The sequence below is a fragment of the Mus caroli genome, chromosome 5 (assembly GCF_900094665.2).
Source record: "Mus caroli chromosome 5, CAROLI_EIJ_v1.1, whole genome shotgun sequence".
NCBI classification, from domain to species: domain Eukaryota; kingdom Metazoa; phylum Chordata; class Mammalia; order Rodentia; family Muridae; genus Mus; species Mus caroli.
The window spans coordinates 135,165,507-135,186,872 of record NC_034574.1 but is presented as its reverse complement, the minus strand read 5'-3'; the positions used below and the strand labels follow the sequence as shown (position 1 = coordinate 135,186,872).

Genomic DNA, 21,366 nt, shown 5'->3' with positions numbered 1-21,366 from the left:
TCCTCACACAGACTCCTTCTCCCCGCCGACAGCAAGTTTGAGTAAGACACCCAACACCCGACTCGACTCAGGGCCCTTTTCCTTGCTGCCTCTGTCACCCTGAGGATGTCCCTCCCTCCCTTCTTGTGCCTCTGTGATGCCGAATCTTTACATCACTTTAGTGGGATTTAAAATTGCAATGGAAACAAACCTCTGGGTCTGTCTGTGAGGGGCTTTAGATCAGGGTCACAAAAGGGAAGACCTATCCTGGCTGTGGTGACACCATCCTACGCTGGCTGTGGTGACACCGTCCTACGCTGGCTTCCAAGACTGACTAAAGTGGAAAGCAAGCTAAGGACCAGCTTCTTCTCCCTCTGCTCCCTGACTGCTACCATGCCTCCTTCCTTCCTTCCTTCCTTCCTTCCTTCCTTCCTTCCTTCCTTCCATTGCTTTTGGAAACAGATATTTTATTATAGCAAATAGAAAAATAACTGCCATGCCCGGGTGCAGAGAGACCTAGCCACCAGCACCCCATAGGCAGCCTGACTTCCTCCTCTGACCTCCACTCCATCCTAGCCAACATGGGGTCACCGGACCAGTATGCCTTCCCGAGCATGGTCTCAGTCCTGGCACACAGCAGGTGCATAGGACACTGAACCGAGTGGACTGGCAAAGCAGGCGCTCCCCTGAGCTGTGCTGCCTCAGGGTGGGTCCCTGGTGCTGGGCTCAGGCTGAACAGGCTGGGGCCTCACCATAAGCATTGCCAGTCAAGCTATTCGTGGGTACAGCGTGTTTTCCATTCTGAGTGACAGCCCGGACCGGAAGGTGGTGCTGCCCGATAGTCACTGGTGTAGCCGGCTGTAGGATGGTGACTGTGTGTCCGGGGACTCCTGGGGCCATCTGGCTGGCGACCGTCTGGATAACTCGGCTGGCTGCGGGGATTGTGGCAAATGCTATGGTGGGCTTCTCTTCTAAACCTGTGGGGCAGACGGCCAGTCAGAAGCACATGTGGCCCCAGCCACCGAGTCCCACCAATGCCCAGCATGAAGTTGGCTGAGGAGCAGGGAATGGGGCAGCACCGGGAGAGGCCTTCCTAGGATAATCCTTGGAGATATGTTTAAATCAACAGGGCTTTAGAACGTGCTGGGGATGGAGGTGGGGGACCGAGGATTTCAAGTCATCCTTGGCTACAGAGTGAGTTCAAGGTCAGTACGGGCTTCACGAGCCTTTGTCACAAACACCAAAAACAAAGTGAAAATTAAAAAAATCATAATTATAACTTCAACTACAACTGACCCAAACTTAGGCTGCGAGGCAAAATGTATTGTCAGGAATGAGACAGTTTGCTGTTAGGGCTGCGACTGTCTCTTTTGCCAAGATGTCATTTCCTAGTGGTGCCAGGGATTGAACATAAGGCTACATGCTCGCTGGGTCTCTGTCACTGAGGGTCATCCCCAGCCCCACTCCACCCCCTCTAATTGTTAAAGACAAAGTCTAGTTAAGTTACGCGGGCTGGCCTTCAGCTTGCTGCGCAGCCCAAGCTGGCCCCACCTCTGTAGGAGCTGGGAGAACAAGCCTGTGCCATCAGGCAGAGCCAGTCTCCATAATGACAACATTAAGGTACACAGATAACACTGAAACTGAGTCCCCAGTGGGAATAACGGCCAAGAGATACCACTTCCCAGAGAGCTCTGAGGCTGCCTTTCACAAAACTGAGTGTATCGCCAATGTCTACACATAGCTCCTTAGGAAGGAGATGAGACATAGGCATGAGATGTCTGTCTGTAATCTCAGCAGTACCAAGGCAAGGTGACAGTGGGTCTGAAGCCAGCCCACCCAGTATGTGTCATACTGAGACACTGTCTAAAAATAAATAAACAGCTGGAGAGATGGTCCAGTGGTTAAGCCCATCCATATAGTGGTTCACAACTGTCAACTCCAGTTTGAGGGTATCTGATGCCCCTTTCTGGCCTCCTCAGGCACTGTAGTACAGACACGGCACACAAAACACCCATATACACAGAATAAAACAACAACAACAACAAAAAAACAACCAATCTTTTAAATAAGTAAATTAGGACTGCATCTTGACTGTTTCTTTGAATGAAAACAAAGTTTAAATGCACAGCCCTGTCAGTGACGGCAGAACTAAGTCCCCAGGGGGAAGCCACACTGTCTTAAACTCTAGGACGACAGTAACCAAGTCCCACCTCCCTGCTGGCCCGGGCTCACCCTGCCTAACAGTGACAACTGTGCTGGGTCACATTACCTCGAGCCTCATTGCCCAGGTCCAACACGGCTGTGCCTGCTGTGTCGTGGGAGGTCCCGGTCGAGCCCTGGCTAGCCAGGATGTACCCGTTGGCTGAGTTGGCAGAGGTGGTAACCACCCTCACCATGGTGACGGTAGGGGCCTGCTGGACCACATGGATGGCGTGGCCTGAGGGCTGCTGTGAGGTCACTATGGAAGCTGGCATGTAGGCGACAGGCTTAGCCACTAGGTTGGAAGGTCGGGGAGGGACAGCCATGATCACCGGCTGGGCGCTGACAGGGGAGCCTGCAGGATGACATAGAGGACAGTGATGTGGATAGGCGGCACCCAGTCTGCCACATCCGGGAAGAGGATGAACCTGTGTCTTACCTGGGGCACTCTGGGAATAGCGGTACTCTGGAACAGAGGCTAACTTTGACCCCAAGTCGGGATCATGTGGAATGGGGGAGCCCTCCCGAGACAGGCACTCTGGGGTCTGCAGGCCACTGGAACGAGGGGACATCAGTCCTGGGTGGGTGGGTGAAGCTGGAGCACTCCTGAGAAGAGAAAGGGACACACCAAGGTGGCACATTATAATGGAGGAGGTAAAGGCACCCACACACCCCCACCCAGCCCCACACCCCCCCACACCCCATTCAACAATTGTGAGACATCCTATGCCTGCCCCGACATCTGAGCCAGTGAGTCTATGAATACAGGCCCCCCCCCAACCTCTGCTGAACAGTTTCTAAGGTGCACCTCACATGTCTGCCTGCACCTCCTGGGATGCGCCTCACATCTCCCCATGTCTCCACGTTGTACTTGCAGGAGCTTCTCCCTTATCTCCCTAAGGTTCTCCCTGGTGATGAAGACCCAGCACTGCTATTCCACGCAGTGGGGAGCTGGGTAGGAAGGTGCCCATTAAACAGGCTGAGGGGTAGAGGAAGGACTGCTTCCTAGCAACCGCACATTCTGCAGTACATACGGCATAAAAGGTCCTGCCACCCTCCAGGAGGCGGCTCAGCCTATGTCAAAAGAAAAAGCTTGTAGCCAGGTGTGACAATGCTGGCCTGTCATCCTTGCTATTTGGAAGGCAGAGGCTGGAGGGTCTGAAGCTCAGTCTGGACAACTCTAACTCCGAGTGAAAGGTGAAACAAACAGGGTTGGGGCGCAGCTCAGCAGTAGAGGGCAGGCCCGGCCTTACATCCTCCAGCAGGGGGCTGGGCTTGTGGCTCAGTGGTAAAGCCCCTACTACCAGGATGAGGCTGTTGACTGAATCCCAGTACTACACAAACCCTAGACTGCTATTGGATGACCACAAGGATGACTAGTGCAGATGCAGGCACTCCTATCTGAGAAGCCCCTCCTAGGCTCAGTGTGACACTGGGACAGAAGCACTAGGCTCTGCTGTCCTGTAGTCCTGAGAGTGCCTACCACCTGACCCATGTTAGTCAGGAGTCTCTCATCTGCTGGTGACCACAGGCAGACTCAACAGCTGTCCTTAGAAGTACCAGCTCCTGTGGACCACACGTGGTCAGAGAGAGCTGTCCAAATGGCCTTTACCTGCCAGGCAGGTGCACAACCCAGTGGAGCTAGCTATTAGTGGTGGGGTCTGTCCATCCAATTCTGCTTCCAGCAGACAAGTTATGCTCCCAACATTGCTCCATTAATAGAAGAGGGAGCTTAAAGTTCCAACATCAGCAGGGGAGCCTCTGGCCATTCAGTGAAAGCTCGGGTACCCTGCCCTTTGAACAGGTTATAGCTGGCTCAGCCTCCTACATACACCACAGAAGCAGTCAGTCAGCAGCCACCTCACTGACTGCATCAAGAAGCAGAGGAGAGGAGGGGAGGGACTGGGAGGGGAGGAGGGAAGGGGAGAGGGAGGGACTGGGAGGAGAGGAGGGAGGGGAGAGGGAGGGACTGGGAGGAGAGGAGGGAGGGGACGCTGGGTTCAGGATGTAAAGTAACAAATGAGTTAATGGGGAAATGCAGCAAAGAGAAAAGCCAGAGTCAAAGGGAACTCGTGCTCCATAGAACAGACCACAGTCCTCTAGTACCAAGCCTCCCCCACTGCTGAGACCCGGGGGTCTAGCCTCTACACACTGCCAGGGAGCTTACCGTGAGGACAGAGGCCCGAAGGGGGTGCGGAAGCAGGAGACACCTCTCTGTCTCCGCTTTCGGAATGCTTGTTCCACGAGCTTGGCTTCGGAGGCAGGGTCTATTCGCCAAAAAGAGCCCTTCCCAGGCTCCTCCTGGGACCGAGGGACTTTGATGAAGTAGCGGTTAAGAGAGAGGTTGTGTCGGATAGAGTTCTGTAGGAGACAGAGAGAGACATGTGTGGGTCACAGCCACCAGAGGGAGACCTGGTGACAGGCACCTGGCTGCAGGTGACCACCCCTCCCAGGGAATGCATAGGGCACAGGGTAGCTTCTGCTATTCAAACTTCACACAGTAAAATCCTTCACTGCTCTTTGTGGAAGAAAGAGACAAGTGTACAGGACCAAGCCAGGAATGGAGTAGAGCCGAGGCTGGCCCGGCTCAACACATATCCCGAGAGCTGGGTGTGGGAGGTCATGCCAGTCTCCTCAGTGCTTGGAAGGCCAAGGCAGGAGGATCATGAGTTCAAGGTCAGCCTTGTGGACCTGGGGGCTGTGGTTCCATTAGTGTGGTGCTGGCCTAGCTCGCAGGAAGCCCTGGGCTCCGCCCCCAGCACAAGATGAAACAGGCATGGTGAGTGCACTCTGTAATGTCAGCACTCAGGAAGTGGATACAAGAGGTTCGCTGATCACTACACCGAAAGTTCAGAGCCAGCCTGGGCTACAAGAGACCTTGCATCAAAGGAAAAGAAACAAAAGGTTCTTCTGGGTGAGTTAGCCAGGAGAGAATGCTAATTACAAAGTAAAGAGTCAAATGGCTCCGTCTGTACCACGTATGTGTAACTCGGAGGAGGCCTCACTGCCTCTGACACAGACAACGTGCACAGAAGTCACATGGGAACTGCTGCATGAAATGATGTGTGTGTATGCAGTTGAGGTCATAGTGCATGAAGCCCTGCACCGCATAATCTCAGCATGGCGGTGCATGCCTGCAGTCCTAGCACTTGGGGAACGGGAGGCCATCCTTGGGTACATAAGTTTGAGGCAAGCCTTGGCTACACGAGACCTTTATACAGAAACAAAACGAAACGAAACCAGCTCTCCAATGGCTCTGGAACACCACAAAGTACTGTGACACTTAAGCACGGAGTCTGCCCAGGCTCCCAGGGCCTCACCTGCCAGCCCTTGTCAGCAGTCCTGTAGTAAGGGTAATGTTTGGTGATGTGGGCGTAGATGCCACTTAGTGTTAGCTGCCTGTCCTGGGCTGAGGAGATGGCTTGCACGATCAGCTGCGCATAGGAGTACGGTGGCTTCGACTCGTCCTGGAGGGCAGAGTTCACATAAAACAGAGCGATTGGGGAGCAGGATAGAATCCCCCGACCCAGGCCACCCAAGCCCAATGCAGACCAAAGTGGCTGCTGCATTAAGTCACCCTGGAGGCCTGCCTCATCCATCTCATGCTTGCTGAACGATGGGACAATGAACTGACTGCGTCTGGTCCCAGCCATTGGAAGGTTGAGGCAGGACGACCTTGATTTTAAGGTTAACCTGGGTTATGGTTGAGACCTTGTTTCAAAAACCCCAAACAACAACAAAAAGAATTCAGAATAGTGCCTCTGGCCAGGTGTGCTGCATCTCTGTGGCCGCAGCATGTCTGAGTGTTAGGCTGGCCTCAGCTACTGGAGTCTCTCAAAAAAGCAGTAAGCAAAATCAAGGGCCTGGGGAAATGCTAAGTGCATCAAGAGCCTGCCTGCCATGCAAGCATCAAGACCCGAGTTTGGATCCCTGGCACCCGTGAGAAATAAAAGACCTGATGTTACACACTGTAATCCCAGTGACTCACTGGCTGCCCGAAGTCTACAGGGGGAGCACCAGCCTCAAAAGATAAGGTGGAAAAGAGCTAAGACACAGTGTGGGCTAGCACTGCTGCACATATGCAAGTGCGTGCAAACAGACACATGGAGGAAGGAAAGGAACAGAAGACATCCCAAGTCCCACCTCACTGGAGAGAAAACAGGTTTTGAATCATTGAATCCTGGAGTTTCTCACTCCCCAGCACACTATCAGCTACCAGACAGAAAGGAACAAAGACACAGTTATAAAAAAAAATTGTCGCTGATCTGGTGGCACAGGTAACTATTGAGGAGGTGGAGGCAGGACAGTCACAAGTTCAAAACCAGCTGGGGCTACTTAGTGAGACTCTATCCCAAAATAAAAAGCAAAAAGAGGATTGGTGGTATAGGCTCTGAAGACTCACTCCTGGGTCTGATTCCCAGTACCATCAAAAGAGGGCGGTGGGTGGCGCAGGCGCTAGTGTCGCACACCTTTAATCTCGGCATAGGGGAGGCAAAGGCAGGTGGATCTGTGAGTTCATGGCCAGCCTGGTCTACAGAGCAAGTGCCAGAACAGCCAGGGTAACACAGAGAAACCTGTCTTGAAAAACGTATAGAACAGGGTGGGTAGAAAAGACAGACAAATGTGTCACTTGTTTTAAAGACTATTAAACTCTGAAAATGTCTCACTAGCAGTGGGTGGAACAAGAAGTCCTGGGTTGGGGACAGGACTCCAGCTCACTGCAATGGCAAAGCTCACGTCTGGGAACTGACATGGGTAGATGGATCCTTCAACGCAGCCATGTGCTGCAACCTTGAATACCCCAGCGGAGCCACCCTCAGGACCCTTGCTTTAGAGTCTTGGTCCCCACAGCATGTCTGAGGTCAGACCTTGGGGCTGTCTCCACCAGACGCATCTGCTTGCTGCTCGGAGGCGGCCTTCGCAGCGAACTCTGCGGCCAGCTGAAGGTCGGAGGTCACATTCTGGACAAAGCGATAACTGGACGATCCAGCCCCTCGAGGACTTGCTGGACAGGAGTTGGGGACACTAAAGAGAAGAAAAGAACACAGTCAGTCTGAGACCCTGAGAGGAAGGGTTCTGGGTGGGGACCCTGTCTCCAAATCACCACGGATGATGGATGGAGGTGTTATTTCTGCCCTACTGGCAACAACACTGGGCCGATCAGCTTCAGGAAGTTGGAGAAACACAACCAAAGAACCCAAGAGAGGGCAGACAAGCTTTACTCCTTTGAGGCCAAGTCCAAAGCTGTAGGAAGCCGAGTCCCCAGGCCAAGAGGTTCTAATAAGCAAGAAAGGAGTAGCCTCAGCTGCTTCAGCAAAGGCACGCTGCTCTGGCTGTAAAAGCATGGCTAGCATAAAAGTGACCACAAGATGGCGCCCCGAGAACAGGCTTGGATGGCAAGTAACTCCACACGAGGGAATTTGAAACAGATGCTGTGGAGGGGTCGGGGGTGGGGGTGAGGTGGGTTGTGGGGAGGTCTGCTGGCTGGCAGAAGAGGGAGCACATAAGATTTCTCAGCCCCGGGCCATCAGCTCCACTGTGACCTACCACCGGCTAGGACAGCGCAGCTGTGGGCTGTGCATAAGAGAACCCGGCCAGCACCACCTGGAACCCAGGGCTTTGGCTGGTTGGTTGATGAGTGAGCTAAGTGATTAGGAGAGGTTCTAGTAGGCCCTTTAGATGGCTCAGCATGGGAAGATGACTGTTGCCAAAGCAGGCTGCCTGAGTCCAACCCTGGGGCTCCACATGGCGGAGTGCCCCCAACAGGCTGTCCTCTGACCTCCACATGTAAACTGTGGTGCACACACACACACAGGAGGCGCACGCGTGCGTGCACGTGCGCACACATGCCCCCCCACCCCACCCCAAATAAATACAATGCAACATAAAAGTTAAAAAATAAAACCTTTCAAATAGGGAAAAGTAAGGCAGCTCTGAAGCCCTCGGGTGGAGGCCTTGTTAGTTCTGTACCCTGCCTCCGCCCTCACCGCAGGAAGCCTGTCACATCATCCCACCAACACTGTGGCTGCAAATGACAAGTGTCAGGCCACTGCTCTCTGGCATGGCTGCCCTCTGCCTGCACAGTGTCCCTCAGGCCTGGGGTGTGACCCGGTGGGTGGCTGCTGGTCCATCTCCCTCTTCCTGAGAGCTGCTCAGGTCTCAGCAAGGTCAGCAAAAGCTTGCTGAGGCCTGGTGGCAGGATGGACTCCTTCTGGGGTCACAACCCTTCTGTAGGAAGGAGGGATGCACACCATATAGGACCCTAAAGTCTCTAGTTTAAGCGTTCATGTTCTCTTCACCTTCTGACCACCTCAAAAAACCTGGTGATTTCTGTTGGTAATTTCTGGTGGCCTCCTCCCTGCCCCGTGTCTGCAGGCCCAGCCAAGGCTTGACTACACAAGAGAGTCCCGTGGGCAGGCTGAGAGGCCTTGCCTAGAGCAGAGAAACCATGAATTTCTCTGTGGTTCCTTTTCTTTTTAAAAGGGGGTCTTGATATGTAGCTCAGGCTGGTCTCAAACACGCCATCCTCCTGCCGCACTCTTCTGAGTGCACTGCGCACGGCTGGCTTGAATTTGATTCTCTTTTCCTATCGTGAAACCGAGGATGGCTGGGAACGCCCCGCATGGCCCCGCGTGTGCGTGCGTGTGCGTGTGTGCGTGTGTGTCCTAGGCATGCACACCACACCAGTCTGAATTTAATTCTGAATCTAAAATATAAACCTGATTTTACTCCAGTGTCCACACATGCAAAAATCAAGTTTCTCTGTGCATAGCTCTCCTTGAATGTCAGCCCGCAGGCGGCAGAGGCAAACAGATCTCTGTGAGTTCGAGGCCAGCCAAAGCATGACAGTAAGACCCTGCCTTAAAAACCAACCAACCAAATGAATGAAGATTTTTTTAAGAGCCAGGCTTCAAAACCAGACTTGGAACAAAGCATGGTCAAGAGAAACGTGGCATAGGGGCTCTCGAGAGCTCGTCACTGGAGAGTCACCAAGCAGTGCCACCCTGGGGGAGCACGGAATCCTGCCCTAGGCCCGGGCAATAATGACCTCAGAGTTTACCCCAAGACAAGAGACATCAAGTCTCACTGGTGGCCATGGGACTGAGAAGTCACTAGGGAACACAGCACAGCTCCTAGTTACAGGCCATGGACACCCAGCATAGGTGGAGGCGGGCTAGGGGCGCTTCCCTTGGGTGAAGCCAAGGAGATGGTGAGCATCAATCCTGGGTGTACGCAGTCTCCCTGCCCGTTCTAAGGGCACAGAGCAATGGTGGGCACAGACAGCGAGTCCATGCCACCTGCTCCTGAGGAGGTGTCCTGCACACTTTCACTCGCACGTGCAAAATTCAGAGTCAAGGTCTTCGTGTGTGTGGCCCACAGGAAAAGTCAAGAGACCGACCTGATGGTTGCAGGCCTGTTGTCCCAGATACTGGGGAAGCTGAGGCAGGAGGATTATAGCTCAAGGTTAGTCTGGGATACGAAATGAGTTCAAGTCCAGCCTAGGGAATTGAGACTCAGTCCTGTCTTGTCCCCACTGACCCCCGTCCTCCCCCTCCAAAAAAAAAAAAAAATTAAGAGTCTGAGAATGTAGCTCAGTGATAGAGCACTTATCTAGAAGAGAGGGGCTAGGGTGTGGTCAGTGGCAGAGGGCTTGCCTAGCATGTGTGAGACTCTGGGCTCAGTATACATTTATGCCCCTCTCCCACTTGAGAAGGCAACCTCAGCTGCTTTAGCCTGGCTCCTGCCAGTGAGTGATCCCTGTGTGGCCACAGCTGGGATGTGCAACGAGCACTCCAGTCCTGAGTCTGTAATGGCGGTTTCCCAGCAGCCTCTGCGGGGCAGACGGCAGAACAGCATGCTTTCTCAATCCACCTCCCTGAACAACCCCTGCAAGCAGGCTACAAGGAGAGAGAGCTGCTCCTGAGGCAAGGCATCCTGCGGCTGGGGCTCAGGTCTCAGAGCCCTAAAATGACCACTGGAACTGCGGAATCAGCTGAATCCCTGGCCAAGTGAGGAGAAATTCACAAGGGTGAACAGCCAAGAGGGTTAGAGCCTGCAGACCAGCCTATAGCAGCAAGACTGACTGCCTTTAAAACCCAAACAAACAAAACCAAAACAAACCCGTCCCTAAAAGCCGTCCTCACAGAACCACAGTGAACAACGAAGAACAACCTGCCAGGTTGCTCTGTTCCAGGGGAGTCACACGCCTTCAGGAGGAGCCTTTTGCTTCCAGGGAAGGCAGAGCCCTCCCTGTGGGGAACCCAGGACTCAGTCCCCCCAAAAACTGACTGGCTCCACTCTGGAGCCAGAGAGCCAGGACTTGGTGGAGGGCCGGCTTGGAGGGTGTGATGGAGTCTGCATACAGGGAGCAGAGCTGAATAAACTTATGCCTGTCACTGTCAAGTAAGTTGCTGTTGGCCAATGAGAGACCCTGTCTCACACAACAGAGAGGAAATCCGAGCAGAGCCTCAGGAGTCCCCCCGCCCCCCGCCCAGTGGTGAACACACTCTGAAGACAGTGATGAAGCTTGCAGGCTGTAGTGCCAGTCGGCTTCTGGGGACTGGCCTGGCCCTGGCCTGTTCCAGCAGCAACCTTGATAATCTCATGCTGGCCCTGTGACAGCCCGGGCCACACCCTGGAGCCTGGCTTGCTTGACTCCTCAGACATGCCGAGAAACACTGCTGCCTGGCTCAGGTGTCCAGGGCAGTCACTTCTTACTTTCTTTCTTCTTCTTTTCTTTCTTTCATTTATACAGGGGAGGGAGCATGCTAATCTTCTCGAGGGCCTCAGGTTATCTCTCTAGCTGGCCTCGAACTTGCTAAGCAGCTGAAGGAGGCTTTGAACTCCACTGCACTTCGGCATGTTACTGTGAGCAGATTTCAAACAGAGAAATCTGAATGAAGGAGGACTACCACACCCCATCCCCAACACCTTGACAGTGTCAGGGTCTCTCTGGTCACTTTATTCCAGTGCCGGCCTTACAGCCAGTGTGGAGACCCTAGAACTGCTGGGTTCAGGGGAACAGTACTGTCAAATTGGGGGTGGAGGGTTATAGTCTGCAAGGGCTGCCAGGGCCAGGGCTGTGAAGGTACCACAGCTGGTAAAGTGCTGGCCACAGAAGTATGAAGATCTGAAATTGATGTTTAGAACATACATCAAAAAGCTGGGTGTGGTGACTGGCACTTGTAATCCCAGCACTGAGGAGGCAGGAGGCAGGAGGCAGGAGGCAGGAGGCAGGAGGCAGGAGGGTCCCTAGGACACACCGGCCAGTCAGCCTAGAGTAACTGGGGAGTTTTAGGCCAGGGAATGCACCCTGAGGACACTGGGGAGAACTGGTACCTGAAGTTGAACTCTGTTCCCCGCCCCCCAGCCCCCTGGGTTTGGGCACAGGGTTGTCATCCCAGCTACTCGGGAAGCTGAGGTCCGAGCAAGAGCATGCAGTGAAGGGACTCTAGGTCAAGTACTTGCCTACCATGCTAACTCCTGAGCTCAATCTCCAGTTCCTCAACTGTGTTTTCAAAAGGGACCAAATCACCAGGCTGGCTAGGGGGCCTTTTTCAATGCCTCTCCTGGACCCTTTCTCAGGAAGTAAGTGAAGAATGTTCCTTAACAAAACGAAGAGGAGTAATTCAAGAAAGAGGAAGACATCTGCCGGGCGTGGTGGCGCACACCTTTAATCCCGGCACTCAGGAGGCAGAGGCAGGCGGATTTCTGAGTTCGAGGCCAGCCTGGTCTACAAAGTGAGTTCCAGGACAGCCATGGCTATACAGGGAAACCCTGTCTCGAAAAACCAAAAAACCAAAACCAAACAAAAACAAGAAAGAGGAAGACATGTGAGTCCAGGATGGAACCTTTTCCTCCCGAGAAGTCCTGGATGTGGAGGAAGACCACTCGTGGGTCAGAAGGGCCTACCTAGAGCCAGGGCCGGGCTGCGGAGGCAGCAGCCTGCCAGAAGGGTGCAGGACACCGGGCACGCTGGACCACACAGAAAAGGGGAATTACAAACCCCAAGACGGGGGGGGGGGGGCAGAAAACAAGACAAAGTACAAGGAAGGAAATGGCTGGGCCCCGTAATTGTGACACACATACAATAGGAGACACTGGCAGGAGCTGAGCCAAAGATGATGGAACTTTCCTGGGGAGAGGGAGGAGAAGTGGAATCCAAAGTCCCTCTCGGAAACACGAGGCCCTGACCCACTGCCCTGACGCAGAAGGACGCCTGCAAAGGGCAGGCCATGCGGGACAAGCCAGAGGGGCCCTAGGGGAGTCCCTCCACTGTGGGAACCGCACGACACCCACCATTTACTGCTGAGTTTGAACAAAACAAAAGGGCAGAGAAGGAAGATCTTCAGAGGCAAACACTGTAGACTTAGCCTCAAGAATTTTTGTGCCCTGTGCATGCGCAGGTGAGGTGCCCTGTGCAAAGGTGCTTGCGGGCAAGCCTGACAGACAACGCAAGTTCAGTTCCCTGAACCTGCCTGCGTGGTAGAAGGGTGCATCATGGTGTGCGCGCGCACATGCACAGTAATAAATACATGGGTTTTTTTTTGTTTTGTTTTCGTTTTCAAAAAGAATGTTCTTCTAAGGTAAGTGTCATGTTACTTAAGTCCCTGGAGCTACTTCAAAAGAGTAACTTTGCTTCTGAAACCACAAAGTACCCAAGGTGGAAAACACCCTAATATTAGGTACTTTTAAAAATTGTGTGCATATGATGTGTGTATATGTAATTACATATGTATGTATGCATGTATGTATGTGTGCAGGTCAGAGGACAGCTCAGCTAGCTGGCCTATACGCTGTCTATCTTTGCATAGGTTCTGGAGATCTGAACTTGGTCTCACTACTGACCAGCCCAGCCCAGTATCAGCTACCTTTAGGCAGTCTTACGACAGGAGAGGGAAGCCATCACCCTATATCTGGGGGTCTGACACTGGATCCGGGCTCTCAGGCCTTTGCCAGGCCAGTTCTGTGTTTTTCGAAGGCTTCTCACCAGTGCAACATCTGGGGAGGAAGGACTGTCCAGTGCAGACACAGTGACCATACAAAAGTTCCCTGTAGGCTGATGAGACAGAGTCCAAGTGGTGCTATACAGGGACACACACCTCAGATGCAGCCACTGGGACCCCAGGAGAACTGGGATGGCCCCCACCAACCTCGACTGGAAACCCAATGTTGTAGAGCCCCAGATAGTCCAGGAGGACACACAAACAGTAGGGACAGGCCAAAGGAACACAGAGGGCCCTAAACCCTCTGGTGGGAAGAAACCAAGTTGTCAGATGGGAAAGGAAACAAGGTAAGGCCTGTTGGTGCAGACGGGGACAGGAAACAGCAGACTCAGTGTCCGTAGATGCCTAGAACATTCGATGCCGCCTTCAAGTTCTAATGTGATCACAGGAAGGTTACACACCCTGAAGGAAGCACCAAAGCTTGCCAGGAAGACAAGCATTCAGGAGGCTCCTTTTCCAGAGGCACACGTGCAGAGACCTCCAGGAGTACTTGAAGCCCTAGACAGCACAGAGCCTGACACACACCGTCACTTCCTACATTCCTACTCCACGATAAAGCGTGGCCTGTCACTTACCGGCAGAACTTGCTGTGCTGCTGGTCTTCAGCATGCCTGAATTTGACCTTCCCCGCCCTCCCCCAGTACTGATGCATGCCAGGTTAAGTGGTCTACCATGGGGCTTCATCCCCAGCCCCCAGTGCAGACTGGGTAATCCAGCCATCCACCGGATACACTGGGCAGGGAGTCACACACAGGGGAGGAGCTATGCAGCGCTGCACTCGATTGAAGACTTGTAACTTGCTCATTTTCTGCAGTTTTCCACTTGGTATTTTTGGACTGTGCATAACTGAAACCACAAGCAAGTGAAACTAAGGCTGGGAGTGGGGTGGGGTGGGGAGGGGAGGGGTGGGGTTCGGTGGGGTGCTAGACTTCTGATGCAGACTGGGGTGCCCTCCAAACGCAGATCTCCGAGAGCACAGGAGAATGGAGCTAGCCCGCAAAAAAGTAGAACTGTACTCCAGATCCATGATTAAGGGGGCCAGGTCTCTGATGCCGACATTTCCTTCATTCACATCACCACTGCTAACCTTTGCTACTTGTGTATATGCAGGGGGTAGGCACAGCCCTGCACAGCCTGGTGTGGAAGACGGCAACTTTAGAGACTCAGCTCTCCCCTCCACCATGTGGCTTCGGGACTCAGGCTCGGGAGAGCGCACCTTCCTTTACTCGCTGAGCCATCCCACCAGCCTTTCCATCTTAATTTTGGGACAGGGTCTGTACCAGAAGCGAACCCTGAGCTCCCAGTTTCAGCTAGACAGGCTGGCCTCAGATCTGCAATCTTGCTGCCTCAGCGCCCTGGGTGCAGGGATTCCTGGTAAATGCCTGGTGCTGGCACCCACAGGCTACTTTCATGGCTGCTATAGCAGTCTGCTGAAGTGTAGTCCCACGGAGTCTGCTTTTAGCCTCAGTACCCTCAGCAAATGATTAACCAGCTCCCCGTTTTCCTAAATCACTTGCTCTTCACAGAAAGAAAGGTCAAAACACTGCCGAAGCTGCCGTTTCTTTCAAAGAGCTCATTCATCTCCTGGGCGGAGCCCTGCAGGCAGGGACAGCCCCCCCAAAAAACCCAACATACACACAACTCAAAACCACAGCGGAACAACCCGCCCTGGGAAATAAGGAGCCACCCAGCAGAGTGAAGCCGGCCTGGTGGGGGGTGGAGTGAGGCAAAGGTACGGAGCCCTGGGATCCGCTCCATGGAGGGAGGAGTCACAGCTGGGAGGTCCCCAAGCCTTCGGTGCCCAGGTCGGCCAATAGGGACCCGCTAGCAAAGCTCACCAAATTAGGCAAGCACACTGCGCAGGGCGGGGCCCACTGCTGCGGGCTGGGAAGTCAAACCCTTTCCCCAAGCCTGCCCCACCCTGGCTCCCGCTGCCTGGGAGAGGAAGGGCAGGGCGTGTTTGTAAACACGTGGGCTCCACCCCTACACAGAAACTCAAACTGAGAAAGTCTTGGCAGGCGAACCTCCAGCGGCCGCTGAGCTTTACAAAAGCTCAATGGAATTCCTCAGTGTGGAGATAAACGGATGTCAACAGAGATCTTTTGTTGTGACACTTAAAGGCCCAGGGAGTCCAGAGCAAGTCCCAAGCCACCGTCAACAGTGACCGCGCACCCGTGGGAACTCAGGAGGAGCCAAAGGCCTGCCCCCTCTCAGCAGTGCCAGGAATGTGGCAGACACAAAGTCGGGACTCCAAGGAAGCACTGAGGACACCAAAGCACCAACTGCTGGGCGGGGTTCGGGGAGAAGGGGAGGGTCTTTACAGCCACTGTGCCACCTGACCAAAAGCCACTCTACACCGACCTGTGATCACTCAGTGTCTTAGCCAGCTGGCTGCTGTTTTGTTTTTGAGACAGGGTCTCATGTAGCTGGGGTATGACACACGGCTTTTGATCCTCCAGCCTCCACCTGCCCAGAGCTGGGGCTGCCATGGGCCACTCACTGCATCTGCTGTTATCAGCGCTCAGGATCTTGCAGGCCTTCTTGGCAAGCCGCTCCACCAACCCAACCCCACTCCCAGCAACCCAACCCCACTCCCAGCAACCCAACCCCACTCCCAGCACGCACCACTTTTTCTCTGTACTGTCAATGAGAAACACTCTGAAGCCAGGCATGCTTGCACCTTTAGCCCCAGCTCTGGGGAGGCACGCGTACACAGGATAATTGAGGCCAGCCTATGTAGTGAATTCCAGAGTTACAAAGTGAGATCCTGTCTCAAAAACAAACAAACAACACAAAAAATTACCCTATTCAATCCCACAATCACATACCCTACCTAGTACTGGATATTGAACCAAGAGACTTTGTTTGTTTGTTTGTTTGTTTTGGTGTTTCTATAACAAATAACATAGCTGGCTGGCCTTGATGTGACCCTCTGGCCTCAGCTCCCAAGTGCTGGGATTTCAGGTGTGTGCCACCATGCCATGCTGGGCTAACCTAGGGCCCCTTCCAGGCTCCTAAAGTGTCTGTCCTACCCCTGAACTCATCCAGGTCCTCTTCTTATTATAGGATGACAGGATACCACTTGTTGCCCAGGCTCATTTTGGTCCTACTCAGTAGCCCAGGCTAGCCCTGAACATGCTTTTAGGGCTGCCCCACCTGTTCCTCATGTGAGTACATGATTTCCCATGTAAATAACAGAAAGGCTACAACTTTCTTAACTGCTGGGAAGCCAGGAGACCCAGCAATAGGTGACAAGAACCATTGGTGGGAGGGGCTTTGTGAGGAACCCTCAGTCTCTCAGTGACTGAATCATTCATTTTATATAAACAAACACCCGCACCTGCAATCCCAGCATCTGGGAAGCTGAGTCAGGAGGATTACCCCAAGTTTCAGGCAAGCCTGGGTAACAAACTGAGTTCTGAACCAGCCTCACTGCAGTGAGACCCTGTCTCAAAAAGCAAATCAGGGGCTCAGACGGCCCTGAGGGTAAAGGTGCTTGCAGTCGAGCTGGTGGGAAGGAGAGCGAAGACTCCCACAGGCTGTTCTCTGACCTTCACATGCCCCTCCCAACAAATACATACATACATACATACACACATACATACATAGATCAATATAGCTTACAAAAGAAACAGTATCAGAACAAGTCCCACACACAGGGCCTCCCGACTGCCCTGACTTCCCTGACCTCTAAGGGGACCAGCCTGGGGCCCCATCCAAGTTCAGCACCTGGAAGACATGCTCATGCGTGTGGAATGTGGGTATTAACAACAGGGAGGCTCCCAGACTGAAAAGAAGCTGGGAAGAAGCAGTCTCTGATGAAATCAATGGCCGAAGGACACCCGGCGGGTGCTGAGCACAGGCTGGCTGTCAACTCTCACCGCTGCCTTCCTTCCGCGGCCTCTGCCATCACTGCAGGCCTCACAGCCTGGAAGACGTGGGCGGCGGCTGTGGGAAGCTGCTATGGTGTGTCCTACCCAGAAGACACAACCCACAGTCCACATGTCCAGAACCGCGATGGGCTGGCTCTCCACCTCAGCTCTGGGCTTGCAGATTCCCAGGCTGTACCTGTCGCCGGTGTCAGGAAAGAGGATGGACTCCAGACAAAGGACCCGTGTAAAGACATGACACGGTAGGAAACAAAATAAGTTCACCAAGACAAACCAAGGGACACATACACATATACACACACGTATGTGTGTTCAAGTGCAGTGTGTGCTCACACTTACTCCTGCTGATACGCTTAACCATCTTGGGTTTCCACCAGGAGGAAGGATGTCATCCCCTGACCTTGAACCTGCAGCACTGAGAACCAAAAATCTCCCTTATGTATACACTTAAAAAGGCTCCAACTCCAGCCAGGTGTGGGGCTGCCCGGCTGGGATCCCAGCTGACCAAGGTAGGAGGACCAACGGTTCCAGGCCAGCTTGAGCCTCCGGAAGCTTCCAAATCAACCAGCTGGGGGCGAGGCTATGGATGTGCCTCAGTGGCAAAGCCCCTAACCCAGTGTGCTGCTTCAAGTAAGAATGGCTCCTAGAGACAGGTCATGTATTGGAATTAGTGGTCCCCAGGTGGTGGGATGTTCAGGAAGGATTACAAAGTATGCCACTAGGGATGGGCTTCAAGCCTTCAAAGCTTCAAAGCCCACATCAGGTCCAGCTGTCCCCCATCTGCCCCTCCTGCCTGCACATCTAGTTGCCACCCAGTGCCATGCCTGCTTCCAGCCCCTCAACCAGGAGTCATGGACTCACCTCTGAGACTGTAAGCAAGCCCCTAATTAAATTAAAATTTATAAGTTGCCTTGGTCATGGTGTCTCATTACAGACAGAGAAAAGAGTCTTAGCGTCTTAGTTAAGGGTATACTATTGGTACAAAACACCATGACCAAAAAGCAAGTTCAGGCAAAGAGGGCTTATCTGGTGTACACTTTCATATTGCTGTTCACACTCAACTCAACGAGGGCAGGATCCTAGAGGCAGGAGCTGATGCTGAAGCCATGGAGGGGTGCTGCTTACTACCTTGTTCCCCAGGGCTTCCTCAACCTGCTTTCCTATAGAACCCAGGACCACCAGCCCAGGGATAGCCCCACCCACAATGTACTGGGCCCTCCCCCACTGATCACTAATTGAGAAAATGCCTTACAGCTGAATCTCATGGAGGCATTTCCTCAGCTGAGGCTCCTTCCTCTCTGTTGCCTCCAGCTTGTGTCAAGTCGACACACACCCAGCCAGTACAACTGACTCCCAGACTTAACACACAAACACATCACTGCTAAGCCACAACCCCCCCCCTTTCTCAGTCATCCCCAAGATACCACATGAAAAACATAATTAACCTTAAAAGCCCCACAGCTCTTTACAAACTCAAGCGCATTCAAATTTCAGTCTCTTTAAAATATCCAGTCTCCCTAAAAATCCAAAATATCTTTTAAAAAGTTCAAAGTCTTTCAGCTGTGGGCTCCTGTAAAAATAAAAATGAAATGAAATACCTTCTTCAAAAGGGAAGAACCAGGGCACAGCCACAATCAGAACAAAGCACAGCCAAACTCCAAGAGTGTAAATAACTGGGTGTTTGCTTTTGGGGATCCACTCACTATCTTCTGGGCTCCTCTTTGACTGCCCTCTCTCTGCAGCACACAGCTTGTCTCCTAGGCTCTGACTGGCTCCGCTGCTGCTGCTGCTGACCCCACTGCGGCTGCTGACCTTGGTTGTCAGCCCGAGGCACTGGCATCTCCAAAACCACTGGGGTCTCTCGCTGCAGCTAGGCTACACTTTCACCAATGGCCTCTCATAGGCTCTCTTCCTGGTGCCAAGTCTCAATGTTTTTTTAAAGATTTATTTATTTATTTTATGTGTATGAGTACACTGTAGCTGTCTTCAGACACACCAGAAGAGGGCATCAGATTCTATTACAGATGGTTGTAAGCCACCATGTGGGTGCTGGGAATTGAACTCAGGGCCTCTGGGAGAGCAGTCGGTGCTCTTAACCACTGAGCCACCTCTCCAGCCCCAAGCCTCGGCTTCTTTGCATGACCGCTTCAGTCCTGGGCCGTCAACTGCCACTGAGGCTGCACCTTCACCAATGGCCTCTCCGGGCCTCTCCCAGTGCCCAGCCTCAGCTAATCTCCATGACCCCTGCGTGCTTTCAAAATCATACCACCTGGGTGACTCTTACACCACCAAGCTTGGCTGCCTCTGGAACACAGAAACACTCTATTGACACAGAACCAGCCAGCACACCTATTATGCGTAAAAGCCTGGGTTTGGTTCCTAGCACTGGAAAAATAAGAAAGCTTTTAAATAAAAAGCTAGCGTCAAGCATGGCCCCGGAGAAGGAGGAGGTGTAACTTTGGGGACTGAGTGAGGATATCTGTAGGAGTGACCCGTGGCCAGGGCTCAGGGACAGCACAACTCTGGCTTTGCTGAGAGGAACTCTCAAGGTTTTGTGGGTTCCCACAGTCCTGCCCCCCAAGGAGTGTACCACTCCTGTTACAGTCATAAGAGTTCCGGCCACGTCGGCCACGTGTACAGGGCTGGCCTGTGTCACAAGTGGGGGAGGAAGCCACAGAGCTCAGAGGCACCACGGCTGCGGCCCTGACAGGTGGCACAGTACTTTCAGAAGCATCACGACGCGTGAGGGAGCAAGAGGGAATCCTGCTTCATCGAAAAACACCGGCCAGAATCCAAATCCCCTACCCTCTCTATTTTGAGACAGGGTCTCTGGTAGCCTAGGTTGGCCTCGAACTCACTACATAGCAGAAGATGACATAACATCTCTTCCCCTGCCTCCAGGATCATGAGCACACTCTGCCATGCCCAGTTCATGACGCCATGGGAAGTGAACCCAGGGCCCACATAAGCACTCTACCAACTGTGCTTGTCCCAGCCTATGTGCTCTGCAGATGAGGTCTCTCTCACTGAGGGGCCAGGATGTCCCTGAATGCCCATGTAGCCCTGGCTGGCCATACACTGACGATCCTCCTGCTTTAGCCTTTGGAGCGCTGTGTGTACAGGACTGGGCCACACACCTATTCTCCTATTTGCTTTAGGAGACCCTAACTCATAAATCTACAACCTGGATGGGTGGTGACTTAAAGGTGACTGTCCCTTGCAGGATTATCTCCCAGTCTAGCTCCATCTCCAGCCCGCTGGTGCACTCAAAAGAGCCTGCTCACCTGATGGTGCCAGTTGGGGAAGGGATGGGGCTGACGAGGCTCCGGAGATCCGGCTCCGGAATGTGGATCTTCAGTGGGGAGATCTGTGGGTAGAGTGGCCGCAGGGGCGATGCTGGGGCCTCCTCTTTATGGTATAGCGATGTGAACTGGATCTTGATGGCCGTGCTCGGGAACCGGAAGGTGCATCTGTAAAGGGAGGATATTGGCTGGTCAGGTACAAAGTCACTGGGCACAGGAACTGAATGAAGTCCCACCACCCACAGGGCACAGGCACCACTCGGAGGGGGGGGGGTCCTATCAGTGTCAAAATGGTACTCCTGGAACTCTGGCATCATCTGTGCCTGGCCTGTGAGCAAAAGATATAAATATCTCTAGACAGGTGCCACCAAGACGTACTCTCGGCGTTTCCATGTGCCTGGATTGCAGAGGTGACAGTGACTGTGGTTCTTGATCCCAGCGGCAAACAGCTAAAAGCATCCTGCCCCATTTGTGTGGATTTCACTCATTCATTCATTTGTTCCCTCATTCATTAATTCATTAGAGGACACGGTCTCACTGTTTGCTCCAGATGGGCCTGGAGCCTTGAGATCCTCCTGCCCTGTCTCCTGGGTGCTGGGATGACTGGCACACACCACCATGTCCAGCTTATTGCCAAGATTTTAAAGGCCAATTTCTTCAAAGTATAAACAGATGCCACCTCACAAAGGTAGAGGGATACTCCACAGACAGGGAGTGTATGTGTGTGTGTGTGAGAGAGAGAAAGAGCCAGCAAATGTATGAGTGTACATATGCGTGCATATGTGTATGTGAGTGTGTGTTCTCTAATTGGCTTCTCACTAAACTCAAGGCTTACAAGCCTAGAGCCTGGTATGTCTACTGAGTGGCAGGCAGACAGACAGACAGACAGACAGACTAATCTGACCCTGAGCAGCCAAGGAAGCCCCTCCCATTCCAAAGACCACACCATATGCTGAGACAAGGTGGGCATCTTTCCCATCTCTAAGAAAT

At 53.1% G+C, this 21,366-nt stretch overlaps 1 protein-coding gene across 1 annotated transcript in view; it reads right to left on the bottom strand.

Annotated features, from left to right (window-relative positions):
* Foxk1 (forkhead box K1) overlaps nt 1-21,366 on the bottom strand; it is a 63,799-nt gene that overhangs the window by 5,679 nt on the left and 36,754 nt on the right. The window contains exons 2-8 of the mRNA XM_021162477.1: nt 20,359-20,544; nt 7,047-7,203; nt 5,499-5,645; nt 4,346-4,539; nt 2,618-2,784; nt 2,249-2,533; nt 732-956 (exon numbers count right to left, since the gene is read on the bottom strand). Coding sequence (XP_021018136.1) covers nt 732-956; nt 2,249-2,533; nt 2,618-2,784; nt 4,346-4,539; nt 5,499-5,645; nt 7,047-7,203; nt 20,359-20,544 — 1,361 coding nt within the window. The remainder of the gene's footprint in view (nt 1-731; nt 957-2,248; nt 2,534-2,617; nt 2,785-4,345; nt 4,540-5,498; nt 5,646-7,046; nt 7,204-20,358; nt 20,545-21,366) is intronic.